This window comes from Platalea leucorodia (assembly GCF_965183815.1).
Source record: "Platalea leucorodia genome assembly, chromosome: 30".
In the NCBI taxonomy this organism is placed as follows: domain Eukaryota; kingdom Metazoa; phylum Chordata; class Aves; order Pelecaniformes; family Threskiornithidae; genus Platalea; species Platalea leucorodia.
In genome coordinates this window covers 357,462-375,106 of record NC_138852.1, presented here as the reverse complement: position 1 = coordinate 375,106, position 17,645 = coordinate 357,462, and the positions used below count along the sequence as shown (strand labels likewise).

Genomic DNA, 17,645 nt, shown 5'->3' with positions numbered 1-17,645 from the left:
TATTTCCACCTCTCCTAACTGAACTGACCATATCTGAAGTCACCTTTCCAGCAGCCTATCCATACATAACCACTTGCAATTGCTCTCTAGATTTCCCTTCCCTTTACTCTTGGATCAGTCAGATACCTCTCAACAATCCAGTAGCTGCTTTGAGCAAAAGGGAGTTAAAAGCTTGCCTATCTTTCAGTAGTCTGTCTAATTCTGTCTTTAGCCAACACTTTAATTGTGTTTATTTTATAATTTTGGTTCTGTCTAAAACATTTCTTGCACGGTTATCCCTTGTGGAAGGTGAACCTCATTGGGGGAGCTTGTACTTGGCATACAGTTGAGGAGTGTGTTTTACTGTAATGGTGAATCTTAACATTTTTATTTTGTTTGTTCAAAAATCAGAAAAGTCCCTCTTTGCCTTTGTGCAGCCAGGTCTCTAAGGAGAGCAGGCGGGGGCTGCTGCAAAGGAGCTGTAACATCCAGCTGCAGACTGCAGAGGAGAAGTCTGATGTAAGGATCTAAGTCCCAGGTGGCTGATGAGAGACATGAGGGGGCTGGGGAGGTGAGGAGCAAGTTGTCCATGCTGTGTCAGACCTCAAGGGACAGCTTCTCCTGCCAGTCCAGACCTCCTTAGGGGACACCCTGGATCAATATCAATCAGAAAATGCTGTTATTGCCTCTTCTCTACACTGAAAAGTAATAAAATACACCCTTGGAAAAAAACCATTATTTGTATTAGAAGTTCTTTGAAGTCTTTCTCCATAACTACACAAGGAAAACCTCTCTAATAAACTGTACAAGACTAGAAGAATTACAGTAAGAGACATGGCTCATTAGGGTTTTATTTTTAAAAGCCCTGTGGTATATTTGGTGCCAAGTCCTTCAACCGCAGGCACTGAGAGGAGATTGCACAAACCTCTCCAAGAGTCAGCATCACAAGCAAAACCCAAAGTACCTTGAAGTATTAATAAGCCCCACTGAGGGCCATTACTGGCAAAGCCTCCCCAGGGACTCGTTAGAGCAGAGAATTGGAGGCCAGGATTGCAGGCAGGCAAAGGGAATGTGCAGGCAGCTCAGCTGCTGAGAAAACCCTGGCTTTGTTTTATGAAGCAGCAAGGCCAAGCTCTGACCCCCAGCCCTGGGGAAGACAGGTCCTGTCCCTCATGCATTGCTCAGGGCTCTTCCTGGGGCAGTGGGATGTGAGGGGTGATGCTGAGTGCAGGACAAGGCTATGACAGCTCCCAGCCTTACTGGGGGTGTGCAAGGAGGCAATGAGGCACCCCCAGTGCCTTAGGACATGTCTCCTCATAGACCTTGGTGGCAGAGATGATTGCTATAGCCAGGGGGACAAAGCCTTGGGTTCTCTTGGCGACCTCCAGCCTTGCCAGTGCTCTTTGCCACCTCCACCACAGCTTGTCCTACTCTGTCCCACAGCTGCTTCTTTTGCCCTGCAGGCTGCAGACACCCATCTCGCTTCCTCACCTTGCTCTCACCCTGCCATTTCCATACATTCACTGATGGCTGTCCACCCTCACACCCTGTTCCTTCAAACACAAGGAGATGGACTGATCTCATAGTCCTTCTGGAGGACTTCATGTACCACAGCACCACCCTCTGAGTGACATTTCTTCCTCCTCACGTCCAATCCCCACCATCCAAGCTGCACTGTGTGGCACTGTTTCTCTCTCCTGCTCTTTCCTACAACCATCCAGGAAACAACCTTTCAAGCAGGCACCCCAGCCCATCAGCCTTCTTGTAGCCCTTCATCTGGCCAGACAGAAGTAGCTTCACCATGACCTTCCATGGCTGCTAGCCTTTCACCTTCTAAGGTAGACATGACTGAGCTGCATGCCTGCTGCCCTCTGATCATGTACTCAGGCAGAAGAGACAGGACAGCCAAAATACAAGCCCCCTTCCTGCACTGAGCCTAGGTCCTTCGGCAGAGGGGGTCTCCCAGCCAATGTGCCAACCAGGTGCCTTCTGCTGGCCTGTCAGAGACACTGGCAGAGGTGAGTTTAGAAGCACATATCCCAGCCACGAGTCAAGGGCTGACCTATCAGCTGTTTCAGGAAGAAGTGACCTTACAGTGCCTTTCCCAGACACATTCCTCCTGTTGGCCTCTCACCTCCAGAGGCAGAAGTGACCTCACAGCCCCCTTCACAGTCATTGGCTTCCTACTGGATTATGAGGTCCTGGGACACAAGTGACCACAGGATACTGTACCCAGCCATCACTCTCTTTGTGGCCCAGTACGTGAGCAGACAGAAATAAGCTTGTTTCATCAAATTTATGTAATAGATGTCTAACAAACAATTTGAGTGGAGAAATGTTCCTCAGAGGAACTGCTGCATTTGTACTGGTGCATTTAATATCTCTACTTCTGCCTCACTTATTTTCTTTCTTCCTCTGTCTCTTCTGTCTTCAAAAAGCTCTCCAGGAAAAGACTCACTGAATCCTAGAATAACTCAGCTTGGAAGAGACCCCTGAACATCACCTTGTCCAGCTATCCTGCTCAAGGCAGGGTGAACAAGATGATGTTGCAGAACAGGTCTGCCCAGTTTGGCATCATCCACAAAGGAGATGAAAAGGCACTCCGGCACATTATCCAGGCAGTTAATGAAGACAGTCAACAGTGTTGGCCCCAGTGCTTGCACTGAGGGATGCCACTGGGAAGTGGCCACCAGCAGGACTCTACCACTGCTGACATTTGGGCTGGATCCACCAGCCACCTTCCCAACCACTACATCACCCACTTCTTCAGTCCAGATACCACCAATCTGGCTATAAAGAGACTACGGGAAACCATGTCATAATGCTTGCTAAGGCCCATGTACAAAACATCCCCTTCTTTCCCCTACCCACACAAGTTTGGCAATGCCTTTCTTGTCCTACAAGTATCTGGAAATGGCTGCAGCAGTATTTGGCCCATCCCCTTCCCAGGGAAATATGTAACATTAACCAGCCTATAACTCTCCCAGTCCTCCTTCTTGCACTTCTGGCAGAAAGGTTTGATGTCTGCCTTTTCCAAGGACCCCAGAACCTCTCTGATGGCTCTGACACCTTTGAGGGCACAATCCAGAAAGGGTGACGTGAGCAGACAGCAGCATTTGCAATGAGCCTGTCCGAGGCGGGGGAGATGAATCTCCCTGGGCCAGTGGGGTTTGTTCCTGGAGCCACACACAGAAAGGGCAGGGCCCTGTGAGGTGCCCATATCTGAGCTGGCCTCATGCACTCCTCATAAACACAGGGGTGTTCAGAGGCACGAGCCCTTCCCTTGCACGTGCGGAGGCAGGGCACTGCAGCAGGCACAATGACTTTCTGTCCTCCTGCTGCCACTGCCAGGGGCTGGGAGACACCTCAGCCCTGCGCTGTATCGCCCTGCTCCACATCTGTCTGAGATGCCCCTCGGCATGAGGAATGGACAGAGGGACCTTGGTTCACAGAAGCACATCCCACTGCTGCATTCGGGTGGTTTCCCAGGGGACGTTACTCTCAAAGTGAAGTGACCTGGAGGCACTGTCTGTCCCACTGGCCTTCATGGTACCTCTAGGAAGAGCTGATGGCATTTGGGCTCCCTCAGTTTCATCTCCCCACACACACACTCTGTACATGCTGAAGCCACCTCTGTACAGTGCAAACATGGACTTTGGACCTAGTCATTCGGTGTACTTCCATGGAGGGACAAAGAACCTCTCCGAGCTGGAGTGAGAGGCCAGTGCTGGGAATGGTGGTTGCAAGGGGCTGGTCTGTGGCCATTGCCCTGGGGCACCTTGCCCAGGGTGTCAGGCAAACACGGGCACAGACCAGACCCTGCTCTGCTGGTCCTTCCAGTCTGTCCCTGGAGGCCTGGCTGTGCGAGGGACACTGCTGTGTGCCCCAGCTCTGCACACTCACATGCATTGGGTGTTCACTGGTATTTTCCTCACCAGGGCACTATCTTGAGTTTGTTCTTGACAGCAGCTTTGAAAGAAGACCTAAGCCTTCAGGCACTGCCCTGAGGAGATCACCTTTATGGAAATGCTGTTATGGAGGCCAGCTCTGTCATAGAAGTGCCCATTGCCTGTCCCTGCCTGCGGTCACAGGACGACCACAGAGCACAACTGTGCCCAAGCTGCCAGAGCACTCAGGGCTGACACCAAGGCAAGGGCTCAGAAAGAGAGTGTGGAAGTGGAAAGAGAACAGCCCTGGAAGACCAAGCGCTGGTGCTCCCTGGCAGGGCTGCCATGCCGGGACTCTTTTCCCCTCCACCCATGCACACAGGAACTGTCTCTGCAGCTCCAAAAAGGCCTTTCAGGAAGGATCTCAGGAAATAAAACAGTCGCTAAAGGACCCTTTATTTTGTTTAAACACACAGAGAGCATGGCTCCTCATTTAAACTACCACTCAGTCAGAAAAGAAAAGCAGAAAATGATTTAGAAAGGGGACAACAACTTCATCCCAAGTAAAAAACCGTGACCAACAAAACAAAAGACAGAAGACAGGCTGGGCCTGTGATGAGTTACGTTATAACTACTACAGAGAAGATGATGGGCAGTTTATTGCTTAAAAAAAACATCCAGTCACCATTTTCCACACTGCATCCTTCAACACCTGGTTCCTCATGCTGTAGATGAGGGGGTTCACTGCTGGAGGCACCACTGAGTACAGAACTGCCACCAAAAAGTCCAGCACAGGGGAGGAGGTGGAGTGGGGCTTCAGGTAGGCAAGCATGCTGGTGCTGACAAACAGGGAGACCACGGCGAGGTGAGGGAGGCACGTGGAAAAGGCTTTGTGGCATCCCTGCTGTGAGGGGATCCTCAGCACGGCCCTGAAGATCTCCACATAGGACAGCACAATGAAAACAAAACATCCCCAAAAAAGAAAACCACTAACCACAAGAAGTCCAACTTCTCTGAGGTAGGAGTGTGTGCAGGAGAGCTTGAGGATGTGGGGGATTTCACAGAAGAACTGCTCCACAGCATTGCCTTGGCAGAGGGGGAGTGAAAACATATTCACAGTGTGCAGCACAGCATGGAGAAACCCAGTGCCCCAGGCAGCTGCTGCCATGTGGACACAAGCTCTGCTGCCCAGGAGGGTCCCGTAGTGCAGGGCTTTGCAGATGGTAATGTAGCAATCATAGGCCATGATGGTGAGGAGACACAATTCTGCTGAAATAAAAAATGCAAACACAAAGATCTGGACAGCACATCCCAAGAAGGAGATGTCCCTGGTGTCCCAGAGGGAACTGGCCATGGATTTGGGGACAGTGGTGGAGATGCAGCCCAGGTCAAGACAAGAAAGGTTGAGGAGGAAGAAGTACATGGGGGTGTGGAGGCGGTGGTCACAGGTTACAGCAGTGATGATGAGGCCATTGCCCAGGAGGGCAACCAGGTAGATGCCCAGGAAGAGCCAGAAGTGCAAGAGCTGCAGCTCCCGTTTGTCTGTGAATGCCAGGAGGACGAAGTGGGTGATGGAGCTGCTGTTGGACATTTTGTCCCTCTGGCCATGAGGATCTGTTCAAGGAGGTAAAGGAAGTGAGAAGTTAGGGCAGACTACTTTCAGGAAAATCTGTTCACTTTCTTATAGAAACCCCCCCAAACTGCCTTTCACTTTTCAGGAAGAGCTTTGGTGACCTCTGGTTGGTGCTGGCTGAGGGTGCCCCAGGGAGCAGGAGGCTCTGCTGGGGGCTCTGCAGGGTCAGTCCTGCCCTACAGCAGTGGGTAAATAGGAACTCGGGGTGATCTCAGATTAAGTCCAATCTTGATATCAAAGAGTTTTTCAGCATTGTCACTCCCAATTCACCTGACCACCGAGCAGAGCTGTGGGGAGTTTGGGTTGTGCCTTCTGCTCTAGTTGCCCCAGCACAGCTGAGGAGTGGTTTGAATGCAGCAATGCCTGGCATTTCTGCTGCACTGCAAGGGAAACCTTGTGGGTGCTGAGATTGGGCACAGGGACTGTCCCTTAGTGCAGAGTGAGGACAGCCACTCTGTCCATCAGCCCTGCTCTCAGCTGCCCTGTGCTGGCAGCTCTTCCACCTGGAGGACTATTGCACTCGGGTGTTCCTCTCAAAAGAAAGAGGCCACTGCTGGGAGCAGAGGAATGCAGTTTCCCAGTGCAGATCTCCAAACCCCTCACCCCATCTCATGGTACCTGAGGAGGATCTCAGCTCTGCCCTCCCAGCCAGGGGCACAGAGGGCTCATGACAGCTGCCCACATGCAGCCACCCAGCAGTATTTCAATGGCCTTAGCACCGAGGTGTCTTCTCCATGGGGCTCCTGCATAACACAGAGATGCCCTGGGAGAGCTGTGCCCTACGGGAGGGCAGCCTGCAGCCCTGCAGGACCTCCCAAGGACAGAGTCAACTGTCCTGAATTTGTTATGTCCTGAAGGGAGGGTGAGATCCCTGCCAGCTGCACACAGTGCAGTCCCCAGAGCCCCACAGGTGAACAGGGTGCGAGCTGGATGCTTTTCCTCCATGGCCATATGTGCATGACAGCACACGCAGCATTGGTGTCTGAGCTGCACTTGAATCCTCACCCCCCCCCCCCCCCCCACCGGTGAGTGTACCAGTAAGAAGAAGGGCATCAGGGAGAAGAGGAGAACATGCCAAAGGAGCCCTGCCAAGGGAGGCAGGAGAGGGAGACTGTAAGGGACTGATAGGAAAATGTGGTTTTGTCTCGACATTGCCGCTGTAACGCCATCCATCATTGCCCTTTTTAAAAGACCATCTTCTCCACAGTTTTAAGAAAAACAACCTCATGAGCCTGCGCAGGGACTAAAGGCGTGAAAAGAGCCAAGGCAGGGACAAAAAGGCATGAAAAGAGCAGAGGCGGGGGAGCATGTCCGTGGCAAACCGCACGTACACATTTGTGGTCCGCGCATGCGTGAGACTCCCTATATAATGAGTACACGTGCCCCTTGGCGGGGGCGGCGGCGGTGTGCATGAGACTACTCCTTCCGTTCCAGCACCCTCAAGGCCCACCCCCCGCCACTTTCAGTCCCAGACGAAGCCTGAAGCCACCGAAGACCCTGCGGAAGATCATCGGACTCAAAGTGGTGGTGATAAACTCCTCCTTCTCTTTCTAACTCTCTCTGCCCTATTCTTTTCCTCTCCTCCCTTGCCCTCCCTCCTCCTTCCATTCTCTTCTCCCCTCAAATAAAAGTGAAAGGTTGTACGACATCTGACCGATTCCAGTGTCTTAATCTCGTCCTTGGGATCATATCGAAACCTCCCCCGACATTGAATCGGGACAGAGACACAGTCACACACTTGAGTTTTTCTCCTCTTTGATGGTCAGGCTGCTGGGTAGTGCAACCCATTGCCAAGTCTCCATGACATTAAGGGCAGAGGCTCTGCTCTGTGATTGAGGAGACCAGGGGGGTGCTCCAGGGAAAGTATCTGCACTGCAGGGGTTGGCAGGAAGATGTCTGAATCCCTCCTCCCACAGCAGTTCTGGCAGCAGTTCTCCCTTAATTCCTGCCCATGGCTCTGCTGCCTGGAGTTCTTCTTGGCCACAACGTGTTTCTCTGTCCCCACATCTCCTCCCTCTCCATGCTCACAGACTCCATCCTATCTGCTGTGTGCTCAGCTCTGCCCTGCAGGCAACTCCTGGCAGCAGGGCACTGAGCACAGACTCCTTTCCCTTCAGTTGATCTCCTACTTTGACATCCATCTTTAAAATGACTCTCTGCAAATGTCCTCTGGGTGATGTAGAAGTCTGAAGAGCCCTGACCCATGCTGCAGCGTTTCAACAGCAGAAGGACCCCGCCTTGCTGGGGGTCACTCTTTCCACCCACAGCTTCTCCCTGCAGAACCACGGTGAGCTCCCCGGGCAGGCTGAGTTCTGACCCTGGCAGGCAGCAGAGTCCCTGCCCCAGCACACAGTCCCCTGGGGTGCAGGGACCCTGCTCAGAAGGACAGCCCTGGGCACCCTGGATGCACACCTGGAATAATATCCCTGCTGCCGGGAGAAGGCAGCCGTCATTTCCTGTCTGAGCAACCCTGACCCATGCAGCACCCTGCCCTGCCCTGCTGGGACTTGCTCCTTCCACCCACAGCTTCCCACAGTCCCACAGGGAGCACCGCAGGCAGGCTGGGCACTGACCCTGGCAGGCAGCAGAGTCCCTGCCCTGGCACAGAGCCCCCTGGGGCACAAAGGGACACTGCTCAGAAGAACAGCCCTGGACACCCTGCCTGCATGCCTGCCTTCATACCCCTGCAGCCATCTCCAGGAGAGTCGTGATGTCCTGTGCCTCTGATGGTGCAGCAGGAAAGCCCTGCGCTGGAGCATGACCTCCTCCTGCACACCGGAAAACCCAGGAGAGCCATCCTGACAGGTCCTATCCGCTGTGGCATGTGCCAGGTCACAGAGACACTTCCAGGAACCCATCTGCATTGCCCTGCAGCCAGAGACTTACCGTGTCAAGGGCTGTGAGGATCTCTCCCACAGTGAGCTCTCACCTGTCCTCCCACTCCTGATTGCCTTTAACCTCTCTGTTACTTATCTCCTCACCCCTCGGTGCCTGCAGGCAGTGCCCTCAGCCCTGCTGCCCTTTGCAGAGGAGCTGCTCCTGGGCAGAGCTGTCTCTCAGCAGCACTGCCTGGTTGCCATGAGATGCCTCCATGCCAGGAGCCCAGCCCAGCTCAGCAGCAGAGGACCAGCCCAAAGTAGTGCTTTCTCTTTCCCCTCTGGGCTCCCTCCAGGTGTCCCTGGGGCTCCAGGGAAACCTGCTGTGAAACAGACTGAAGTAATAACTTGTGGTCCCTCTCCCACCTCTGGAGAGATACTTCTTTCCAGCAATTTCTCATATCAGAGAGAGAATTGGGCATGAGAATCACCTTTCCTTACTTCTGGTATGGGACAGGAAACCTGGACAGTGACAGAGCTCCTTTACCCCTGCTGAGGGAAGGGATTCAGCTGAGTCAATTGAGGCTTCTCATCCTTTGTTTGTAGTCCTGGGGCTGGAAGGGCACTCAACTCTCACCTGCGGCTGCCACAAACCCACAGGAGGTGGGATTCCTCTTGCCTCCGTTCAGGTGGACACAAAATAGGAACCTGGTGCCTGGGAGCCTCTTGTCTCAGCTCCCATGGTAATTGCTGGGGATGGAGGCAAGGAGTGAGCTGCTCAGACTCAAACACCTGGTGACATTTGGGGTGTCATCCAAGATATGTGCAGGTAACTGCAAGCTGTAATGCAGCGGTTCAGAGAGAAGGCAGTATCTGGAGGCATCATCTTTGAGCTTAGAGGGGACTTCCTTTGGCCAACAGCAGATGCCCATGTTTAGGACATCTGAACTTTTCCCTACTCCTTATGTTCAGGGCAGCCTATTGAGGTAGTCGGGGGGCAGATGTAGCCATTGCCATAGCCATCAGCCATCTTCTCCATCAGCTGCATATACTAGATCACCATGGACTGTAACGGCACAACGCCCATGGACATCCCTACCTTGCCTAACCTAATTCAGGGCAGCTACACAACAGCCAAATACAGGCCTGTGGTGCTATGCGAGATGCCAGGGCTCTCCAGCACAACTGCGTGTTTGACACCGTTTGATTCTCTTTCCCACAGCATTCTTCCGGAGAAACTGGCTGCTCATGGCTTCGACATGCATACTCTCTGCTGGGTAAGTAACTGTCTGGATGGCCAGGCCCAAAGAGTGGTGGTGGAAGGATTCAAATCCAGTTGGTGGCTGGTCACAAGTGGTGTTCCCCAGGGCTCAGTCCTGGGGCCAGTTCTGTTTAATACCTTTATCAGTGATCTGGATGAGAGGATCAAGTGCAACCTCAGTAAGTCTGCAGACAACACCAAGTTGGGTGGAAGTGTTGATCTGCTGGAGGGCAGGAAGGGTCTACAGAGGGATCTGGACAGGCTGGATCGATGGGACAAGGCCAACTGCATGAGGTTCAACAAGGCTCAGTGCCGGGTCCTGCACTTGTGTCACAACAACCCCATGCAATGCTACAGGTTTGGGGAAGAGTGGCTGGAAATCTGCCCAGTGGAGAAGGACCTCTGGGTGCTGGTCGACAGCCGCCTTGAACATGAGCCAGCAGTCTGCTCAGGTGGCCAAGAAGGCCAATAGCATCCTGTCTTGCATCAGGAATAGTATGGCCAGCAGGAGTAGGGAAGTGCTTGTCCCCCTGCCCTCGGCACTGGTGAGGCCGCACCTCGAATCCTGTGTTCAGTTTTGGGCTCCTCACTACAAGCAAGACATTGAGGTGCTGGGGCATGTCCAAAGAAGGGCACTGAAGCTGGTGAAGGGTCTAGAGAACAGGTCTTATGGCTGAGGGAACTGGGGTTGTTTAGTGTGGAGAAAAGGAGGCTGAGGGGAGACCTTCTCGATCTCTACAGCTACCAGAAAGGAGGTTGCAGCAAGGTGGTGGTCGATATCTTCGCCCAAGAAACAAGCGATAGGAGAAGAGGAAATGGCCTCAAGGTTCACCAGGGGAGGTTTAGATTGGACATTAAGAAAAATTAGTTCTCTGAAAGGGTTGTCAGGGACTGGAACAGGCTGCCCAGGGAAGTGGTTGAGTCCCCGTCCCTGGACGTATTGAAAAGAAGGGTAGATGTGGTGCTTAGGGACATGGTTTAGTGGTAGACTTGACAGCGCTAGGTTAATGGTTGGACTCGATCATCTTAAGGGTCTTTTCTATGATTCTATGACTCTGACAATTTGGGAAACATCTCTTCTACCGATCTGCAGAGCCACTGCAATGGCCTCTTTCCAATTTCCCTTTAAACCTTCCCTTGACTGTCATGCCTACAGCAACATAAACTCTGTATATGAAATGGAGGGAGCAGTGGGTTCTATCAGCCCCTGCTCTCCACCCCCTGCCTGCACTGGAAATGAAAAAATGGGTTGGAAGGAGAAGTGATCTGGGGCCCGGCTTAGACAAGTGCAGGGTCATCCAGTCCACTGCGAAGTCGGGAGATCAGGAAGAAGTCCATGGTGGGCAGAGGTTTGTGCTCTGCCAGACAGTGCCAGAGGATGGGGCTGGCCTGCCTACACGGAATGCAAAGGAGGTCCTATTTTCATGAGCCCTGTGGAGAAAGGGGGACTAAGAGGCCATCTGTACTCAGGGAGAAGGAAAGTCTTCTTCCATGTCACCAGGGAGGAGACTCCCAAAGCCTTGAAGAATGAGGTTCCTCTCTCTTAGCTTTAGAGGAACAATTCCACCCAAAGAGCGATACCTTGTCCTATTTCAGATGCACTAAGATGGGCAGAGAGGCCTTCACAATGTTGCCAGTTTTAGCACCAAACCCTCAGGACATCGGCTTCCTTCTGGACTGGAAGGAGACAGTCAGGTGGCCCTTAGGCAGCAAGGAATGATCTCTGCAAATCTCCCAGAGGTCTGCAATGAAGAGGCCAGGTGTCAACTGGTCAGTCAGGGCTCCCCTTGCAAGTGCAGAAGAGGAATCGACTCCTCTCCTCTACCTTTAGAAACCCATTTCTGCAATAAGTTGAACTGTGTCCTGAACTTCATTGACAAACCCCAGGAAAACTAAGGAGATTACTCTGACACTAAAAACCACCTATCCTGTCCAAAAAGACAAGGCAGGTAGCATGGAAGTCACTCCACAGAAGCTGCTTTCACCGTTAAACATCTCTTGACAGCACCTGTTAAGATTTGGTGCTTCTCCCTCACAGAATACTTCACAGAATGGGTCTCGACTTCTGCAGGGGTTAGGTCACCGCGCTGCCAGCTATCACCGTCATTAATCTCCCCTCACCCTCTCAGAGCTGCTCTGCTGAGGAACCCTTTAGCGCCCAAGGCCATGACTCCTCGGGGAACATACCGAAGGCCTTAGAAATGTTCTCCACAAAAGGGGAAGAAAAATGGGAGACTCCTTCGGTCTGGAGGAAGTGCCTCAGCACAAATGGCATTCCCAGCTCACCCACAAAGGCTTTACAGGAGCCTTGAGAGGAGCCCTGATAGACTGTTCTTTAGGGGTTGTGGGAGGAAAGGAGATGGTGCTTCACACAGAGTCTGCTGGGCTTCTCTTTCCCCCCGCTAATGCTCCCAGCACATCATAGATTCATGTCAGTGGTTTGTCACATTTCACCTTGATTTTCATTGATTTGGCTGTTTTTTAATTCCTGGCCTGCCTGCCTTCTTACCTGCTAACCTCCTTTGACATTCCTCCTTTCCCTGTGATATTTCTCGGGAAGCGAGACCTGTGTCAGGATCTCTGCCCCTTCCTTTGATGTGGGCTTGTTGGCCCATCTCAGCTAAGCTGCACAGAGCCAGATGGGTCTAAGGTTTTCAGGCTCGTGTAGGTTTTGTGAGCAAAACCAGCAGGACAGGAAGGAGATGGCCCGCATAGGGGAAGGCTGTTTGGAAAGAAGCGCTGCACCAAGAATTCAAACTTTCCAAGCCCTCAGATAATAAATTCTTGACTTGGTAAGAATGAACTCCTTACCAAACCAGGCTTCATTCCACAGGAAAGAAAAGAAAAACAGAAAAAGAAACAAAACCCCAAACACCACAGGAGAGAGAAGGCTCAGTCTCTCATTAGTTTGTTTAGTTTCTTTATTTGTTTGCTTTACAAGGTAATTTTTATCCCCCAACTGAATGAATTTCCCTTCTCCACCTCCCTCTCCCCCCATCTTTTTAAATCTTGTTATGCTCTTAGGTTTTACCTTTGTTTGTTCCCCTCTTCTCTGCTGCTTTTCAAATCTTCTTTTCTTTTTCCCTCCGACAGCCAGAAAGGTTTATCAAAACTGTTTTTCAGCAAGAAAGTTGTCAGTGACAGAGGAGGAATCTGTTTATAAAGCTTTCTGTTCTACCCGACAAAGTTCAAGCATGGATGGAAGGACAGTCCTGAAAATGGACTAGTTTTAAACACGGGATGTTTGTCTTCTCCCTCTTTGGCTCTGACTTTCCCTGAAAACCAAACCTTTCCCAGGGAATAAAACTTCCCTCTTCTCTCACTCGCCTTCTTACCTTTACTTCCCACACGCCTCTTCATTTCTCACCATCTTCATGCCGCCTTCTCTCTCTTTCTGTCCTGTTCAGAAGGTTAAAGGCACTTGGCTGAGCTGTTTTATCTTGCACTAGAATGCATTGTAGTTCATCCTAAAGGATACCTTTAAACAGACTAGAATAAAACCGGTTGAGAAACATCTATTTCTTCCCCACTGCCTGTAAAGGGACTGTTGGGTAGAGAGCTCAACTACAATAACTTGCATTGTGTTTATAGTGGATTCCTGCTCTAACCCCCATACTACGTTTGCTCCTAGGGCATAAAATGGGGCCTTCTTGCTCTAGGTTGATTATTCTCTCCTCTCTTCTGTTTTCCTTCCAGCCTTTGCGTGAATGTCTCTGTGAACGTCTTTTCTCGTCCTTCTACATTCTTTCGCTCTGTCTCATCTTCTTGTAACCTCCTCAGGCGTTGTTTCCTCCACTGACCATCTGCCCTTGCTCACTGCAGCTCCGATGCAGAAATGTTGAACCGCACACCTGTCACAGAGTTCCTTCTCTTGGGCTTCCCCTCCCGCCACCATCAGCAGCGCCTAATGGCAATCCCTCTCCTGGCTTCGTACCTGGTGATCTTAGTGGGAAACTTACTCATCATTGCCCTCGTTCTGCCTGAAAGAGACCTCTGCAGACCCATGTACTTTTTCCTCTGTAACCTCTCCTGCTTGGACATCTTCATCGCTACATCCATCATACCCAAAGCCATAGGAAACTTGCTGATGGGCAGCAAAGCCATTTCCTTCCCAGGCTGCTTAACTCAGGGCTACTTCTACTCCCTTCTGGGCTACATCAAGTTTGTCCTTCTGGCTCTCATGTCCTATGACCTCTATGTGGCCATATGCCACCCTCTGCAGTACCCCATGCTCATGAATGGTCAGCTTTGCCTTCAGCTACTCTTGGGCTCGTGGGCTGCAGGCTTCCTGGCTGCCGTGGTCTCCACTGTCTTGGTTGCCAGGATGCCCTTCTGCAATGCCAATCATATTGACTACTTCTTCTGCAGCAGCGTGCTTTTAATCAAGTTGTCCTGGGCACAAACACAGATTGTTGAGCTGATCACCTTCATGGCCTCATCCATCATCCTACTTGGCTCACTGGGCATGACAGCAGTGCCCTACCTTTACATCATTAACACCATACTTAGGTTGCCCTCAGCTTCCTCATGGCACAAGGCATTCTCTACATGCTCCTCTCACTTCACCATTGTCATCTTGGGCTACGACAGCTGCACATTCATGTATGTCCAGCCTTCAAGTCACCACATTACCTACAACAAGGCAGTGGTCCTTCTCAACACAGTGGTAACTCCTTTGACGAGTGCCTTTCTTTTCAGCCTGAGGAACCAGATGATGGAAGATGCTCTCAAGGCACGCTTGCAGAGAAGGGTGATCATCTTCAGGAAACACTTTTCCATCTAAGAAGAGTTTTTGTAAGTGGATTTTGAAAGGGGACAGGGGTGGGGAGGACAAACACATGATGATGACATATTTGCAGGAATGAGACCTTTCTTCCTTAGCAGTGTAAAGTTTCCTGAAATGAGTATCACACCAGGTTCTCTCCTGCAATACATCACCATAAGAAGGCCTTACCTAGCAATGCCTTTCAAATGACCTACAAGCACTTTACAAACCCTGGTGAATACCACAATGGCATTTTCTACGTGTGGAAACCGAGACAGAAAGCAACAAGCAGAGGGCTTCAGCCCTCCATTTCCCTCCCTCCCTCCATGGCACACCCAAGTCTCAATAAGCTTCACCCTCCTCCAGTCCTGATGCAACTTCTCCTTGCTTCTAAATCTGGTTTCCTGATTATTTTGGTGGCAGATCTTTGTTGAACCTCTTCATCTTTAGGAAATGACAGAAAAGAGGTGGAACACAATGAAAAGAAGAATAATGGCTTTATTTCTCTACCAAGTGGCGCTTACATCTCCATTAACCTCCTGGTTAGAACAAAAACATGCCTGAAATCAAGTCCAGTTTAACTGCCTCGGATTACCTCTCTTCCGCTTTGGTGCAAAATCTTGAATATTGGTCAGAAATGTAGTTTTGAGTAACAAGGCAGCTGTCTCCAGATCAGGTCTGCTGAAGTAAATGTCCAGTCCTTGACGCAATGCTCCCACACCCAATACTTCAGCTGATCTAGCAAATTCAGGGGGATTAACTTATTCCAACATAGACTTTTATGACTGCAATGTCTAAAATGATGAGTTCATTGCCTGGTCTCCTTTGACAGTGGGGAGGAAGGAGCAGTATAGAGGATGGTGCCATCTCCTCCTATAGAGGTCTATAGCACCTCAGGGGAACTGTACTTAGCACAGGCTCGGCAGCTTCACTTTTCAATACCTAATGCCAGGTGCACTGACCCACGTGCTGGGCAACGTCTGGTGATTTGCACAAGCGAGGGACTCTTGCTCAGTGGGGGTCATCCTTTGAAGACACGAGGGTTACAACTGTACCTTAAGATCTCTCCAAAAGTAAACAGAAACATCGCCTCTAATCCCTGCCACAGTGTTGCCATTTTGTAATTTTCCTGGATTACTTTTCACTCATGATTGGCAAGAAAAATGTTCTTTTTTGGAAAGAGGATCAAAACCATGATTTGCTGATTCATTTAAATGAAAATATGGGATTGTCATGCAATGCGAGAGATTTTTTTGCATTTGAGCTGAGACAGTTTTCTTGCATTGTATAAATAACTTCCTTGCCAAGCCACGGAAACACTGAAATACATAAACGATTCCATCAAGCTGGCACACATGTTACTAATACAGAAAACTAAGATGGATGAGTGTAGGCTGAAATGCCTAAGTTAGGGAGATGGATCCTATCCCATCCAAGCTGGCAATGAATGCCACCAATGTTTCTTCAGTGAAGAGATTTTGAAATCACAGGCGATGATTTAGCTTAGCTGTTTCAGGCATGTTATTGTGATAAATCCTACCCACAGCCACTTGCGCATCAATGGCTCTGATATTTTGGGGTAGATAGCTTAGGTTTGACTGAATCCCCACTGGTACCTCTAGGCAGCAAATACCTGAGGCCCTTGTCTTGCTCTAACGGCATGTCCTCCAGACTGATCACCTTATCCACCTCCTTCACGCCAGGGAAAGGGCTGGGTGCAGCTGTGGGCATCGTTCCTTCAGGAAAGTGCTCCCTAGAGTTAAGGCACAGCTCCCTCCAAGAGCTCTTCCTTACAAGGCGTAGGAACAAGGCTGTGCCAGGCGCTGCTTCCTCTAGTCTACGCAGACACCAAACTGTATTTCACGCCACACGTGAATGCAGAACATCCTTACTGGCAGCCTACAAAACAAAACAAAGCACACCATACAGACCTCACTTGATTTCATGTACTCGGGGTGGATGAAACACAGAAGTACAGGACTATGTGTCTGGGCTGCAGGGAATGCTCATGGGGCCAGACGAGACCCAGGAGACATGGAAGTGGTGCGCTATGAGCAGCATGGCCTGAGGACCAGCATCTCCTCCCTGTAATGGATGTGGACAGCAAATACCACACTTCCTTAAGTGGATAGAAGTCCCCTAAATAACTGTCCACCTCCCTGGCAATTGAGCAGGATGAATAATGGAATTTATTTTTTGTTTTTTTTTTTTTTAGCGACTAAATTGAAAATGCACATAAATAAAGAAAAGAAGCATCCCAGTTCACGTTGAGGACTTTATTAAAGGAACAAAGAACTCTTCTGCTGCACTTCAAACCAGTTCTTTCTTTTGTACAGCCAGGAGGTTAGCACCTGTTCTGTAGGTTGCCAGTGACCTGAAGACAAAACCAGTCTTAGTCAGCTCAGACAAATTTTACCTTGAAAGTACCTCTTTCTTTTGATTGATGAGACTGACTAATTGCAAATGGCTTCTGTGGAGACATTTACAGCTGTCTGAGATGAATCCCTCCCAAATCACCTCCTCTTGGTTCCTCCTGCTACCCGGGGAAGAGAAACATTTCCCTTTCATGATTCATGATCTCCTAAGGTGGGTGACCGTATGCTCACCACTTAACAGATCTCTCTCCACTGGCCACAGAAAGGGGCCTCAGATCAGAGGCTTAGGAGTGGCAGGGAGGGTGAGGGTGGGGGATGCCCCCTGTGTGAAGGAGCAGCTCAGATATATGGAGCTCCTCTATGAGATGGGCAACAGGTTGAGTTAGCTTGTGTGAGTGAGGATGAGAGAAGGAGTCATAGAATCATAGAATCATTGAGGTTGGAAAAGACCCTTAAGATCATCGAGTCCAACCGTTAACGTAGCACTGCCAAGTCCCCCACTAAACCATGTCCTCGAGCACCACATCTACCCTTCTTTTAAATACCTCCAGGGATGGAGACTCAACCGCTTCCCTGGGCAGCCTGTTCCAATGCCTGACTACCCTTTTGGTGAAGAAGTTTTTCCTAATATCCAAACTAAACTTCCCCTGGTGCAGCTTGAGGCCATTTCCTCTCGTCCTATCACTTGTTACTAGGGAGAAGAGGCTGACCCCCACCTCACTACAACCTCCTTTCAGGTAGTTGTAGAGAGCAATAAGGTCGCCCCTCAGCCTCTTCTTCTCCAGGCTAACCAACCCCAGCTCCCTGAGCCGCTCCTCATAAGACTTGTGCTCTAGACCCTCAGTAAGGGTGCCAGTAAGGGTGCCAGTGTCTTGGCAGTTACCAGCTACTTGATCAGGCAGAGTAGGCAGAAAAAGTCTTCTGACAGC

General features: G+C 50.6%; 1 protein-coding gene across 1 annotated transcript; it reads left to right on the top strand.

Moving 5' to 3' along the window:
• Positions 1 to 13,411: 13,411 nt before the first annotated feature.
• LOC309601274 (olfactory receptor 6T1-like) lies at positions 13,412 to 14,359 on the top strand (the record flags this gene model as incomplete). Its single annotated transcript, XM_082334234.1, has 1 exon — positions 13,412 to 14,359. One exon carries the CDS (start codon positions 13,412 to 13,414, stop codon positions 14,357 to 14,359), a length of 948 nt encoding a protein of 315 aa, XP_082190360.1.
• Positions 14,360 to 17,645: the final 3,286 nt, after the last annotated feature.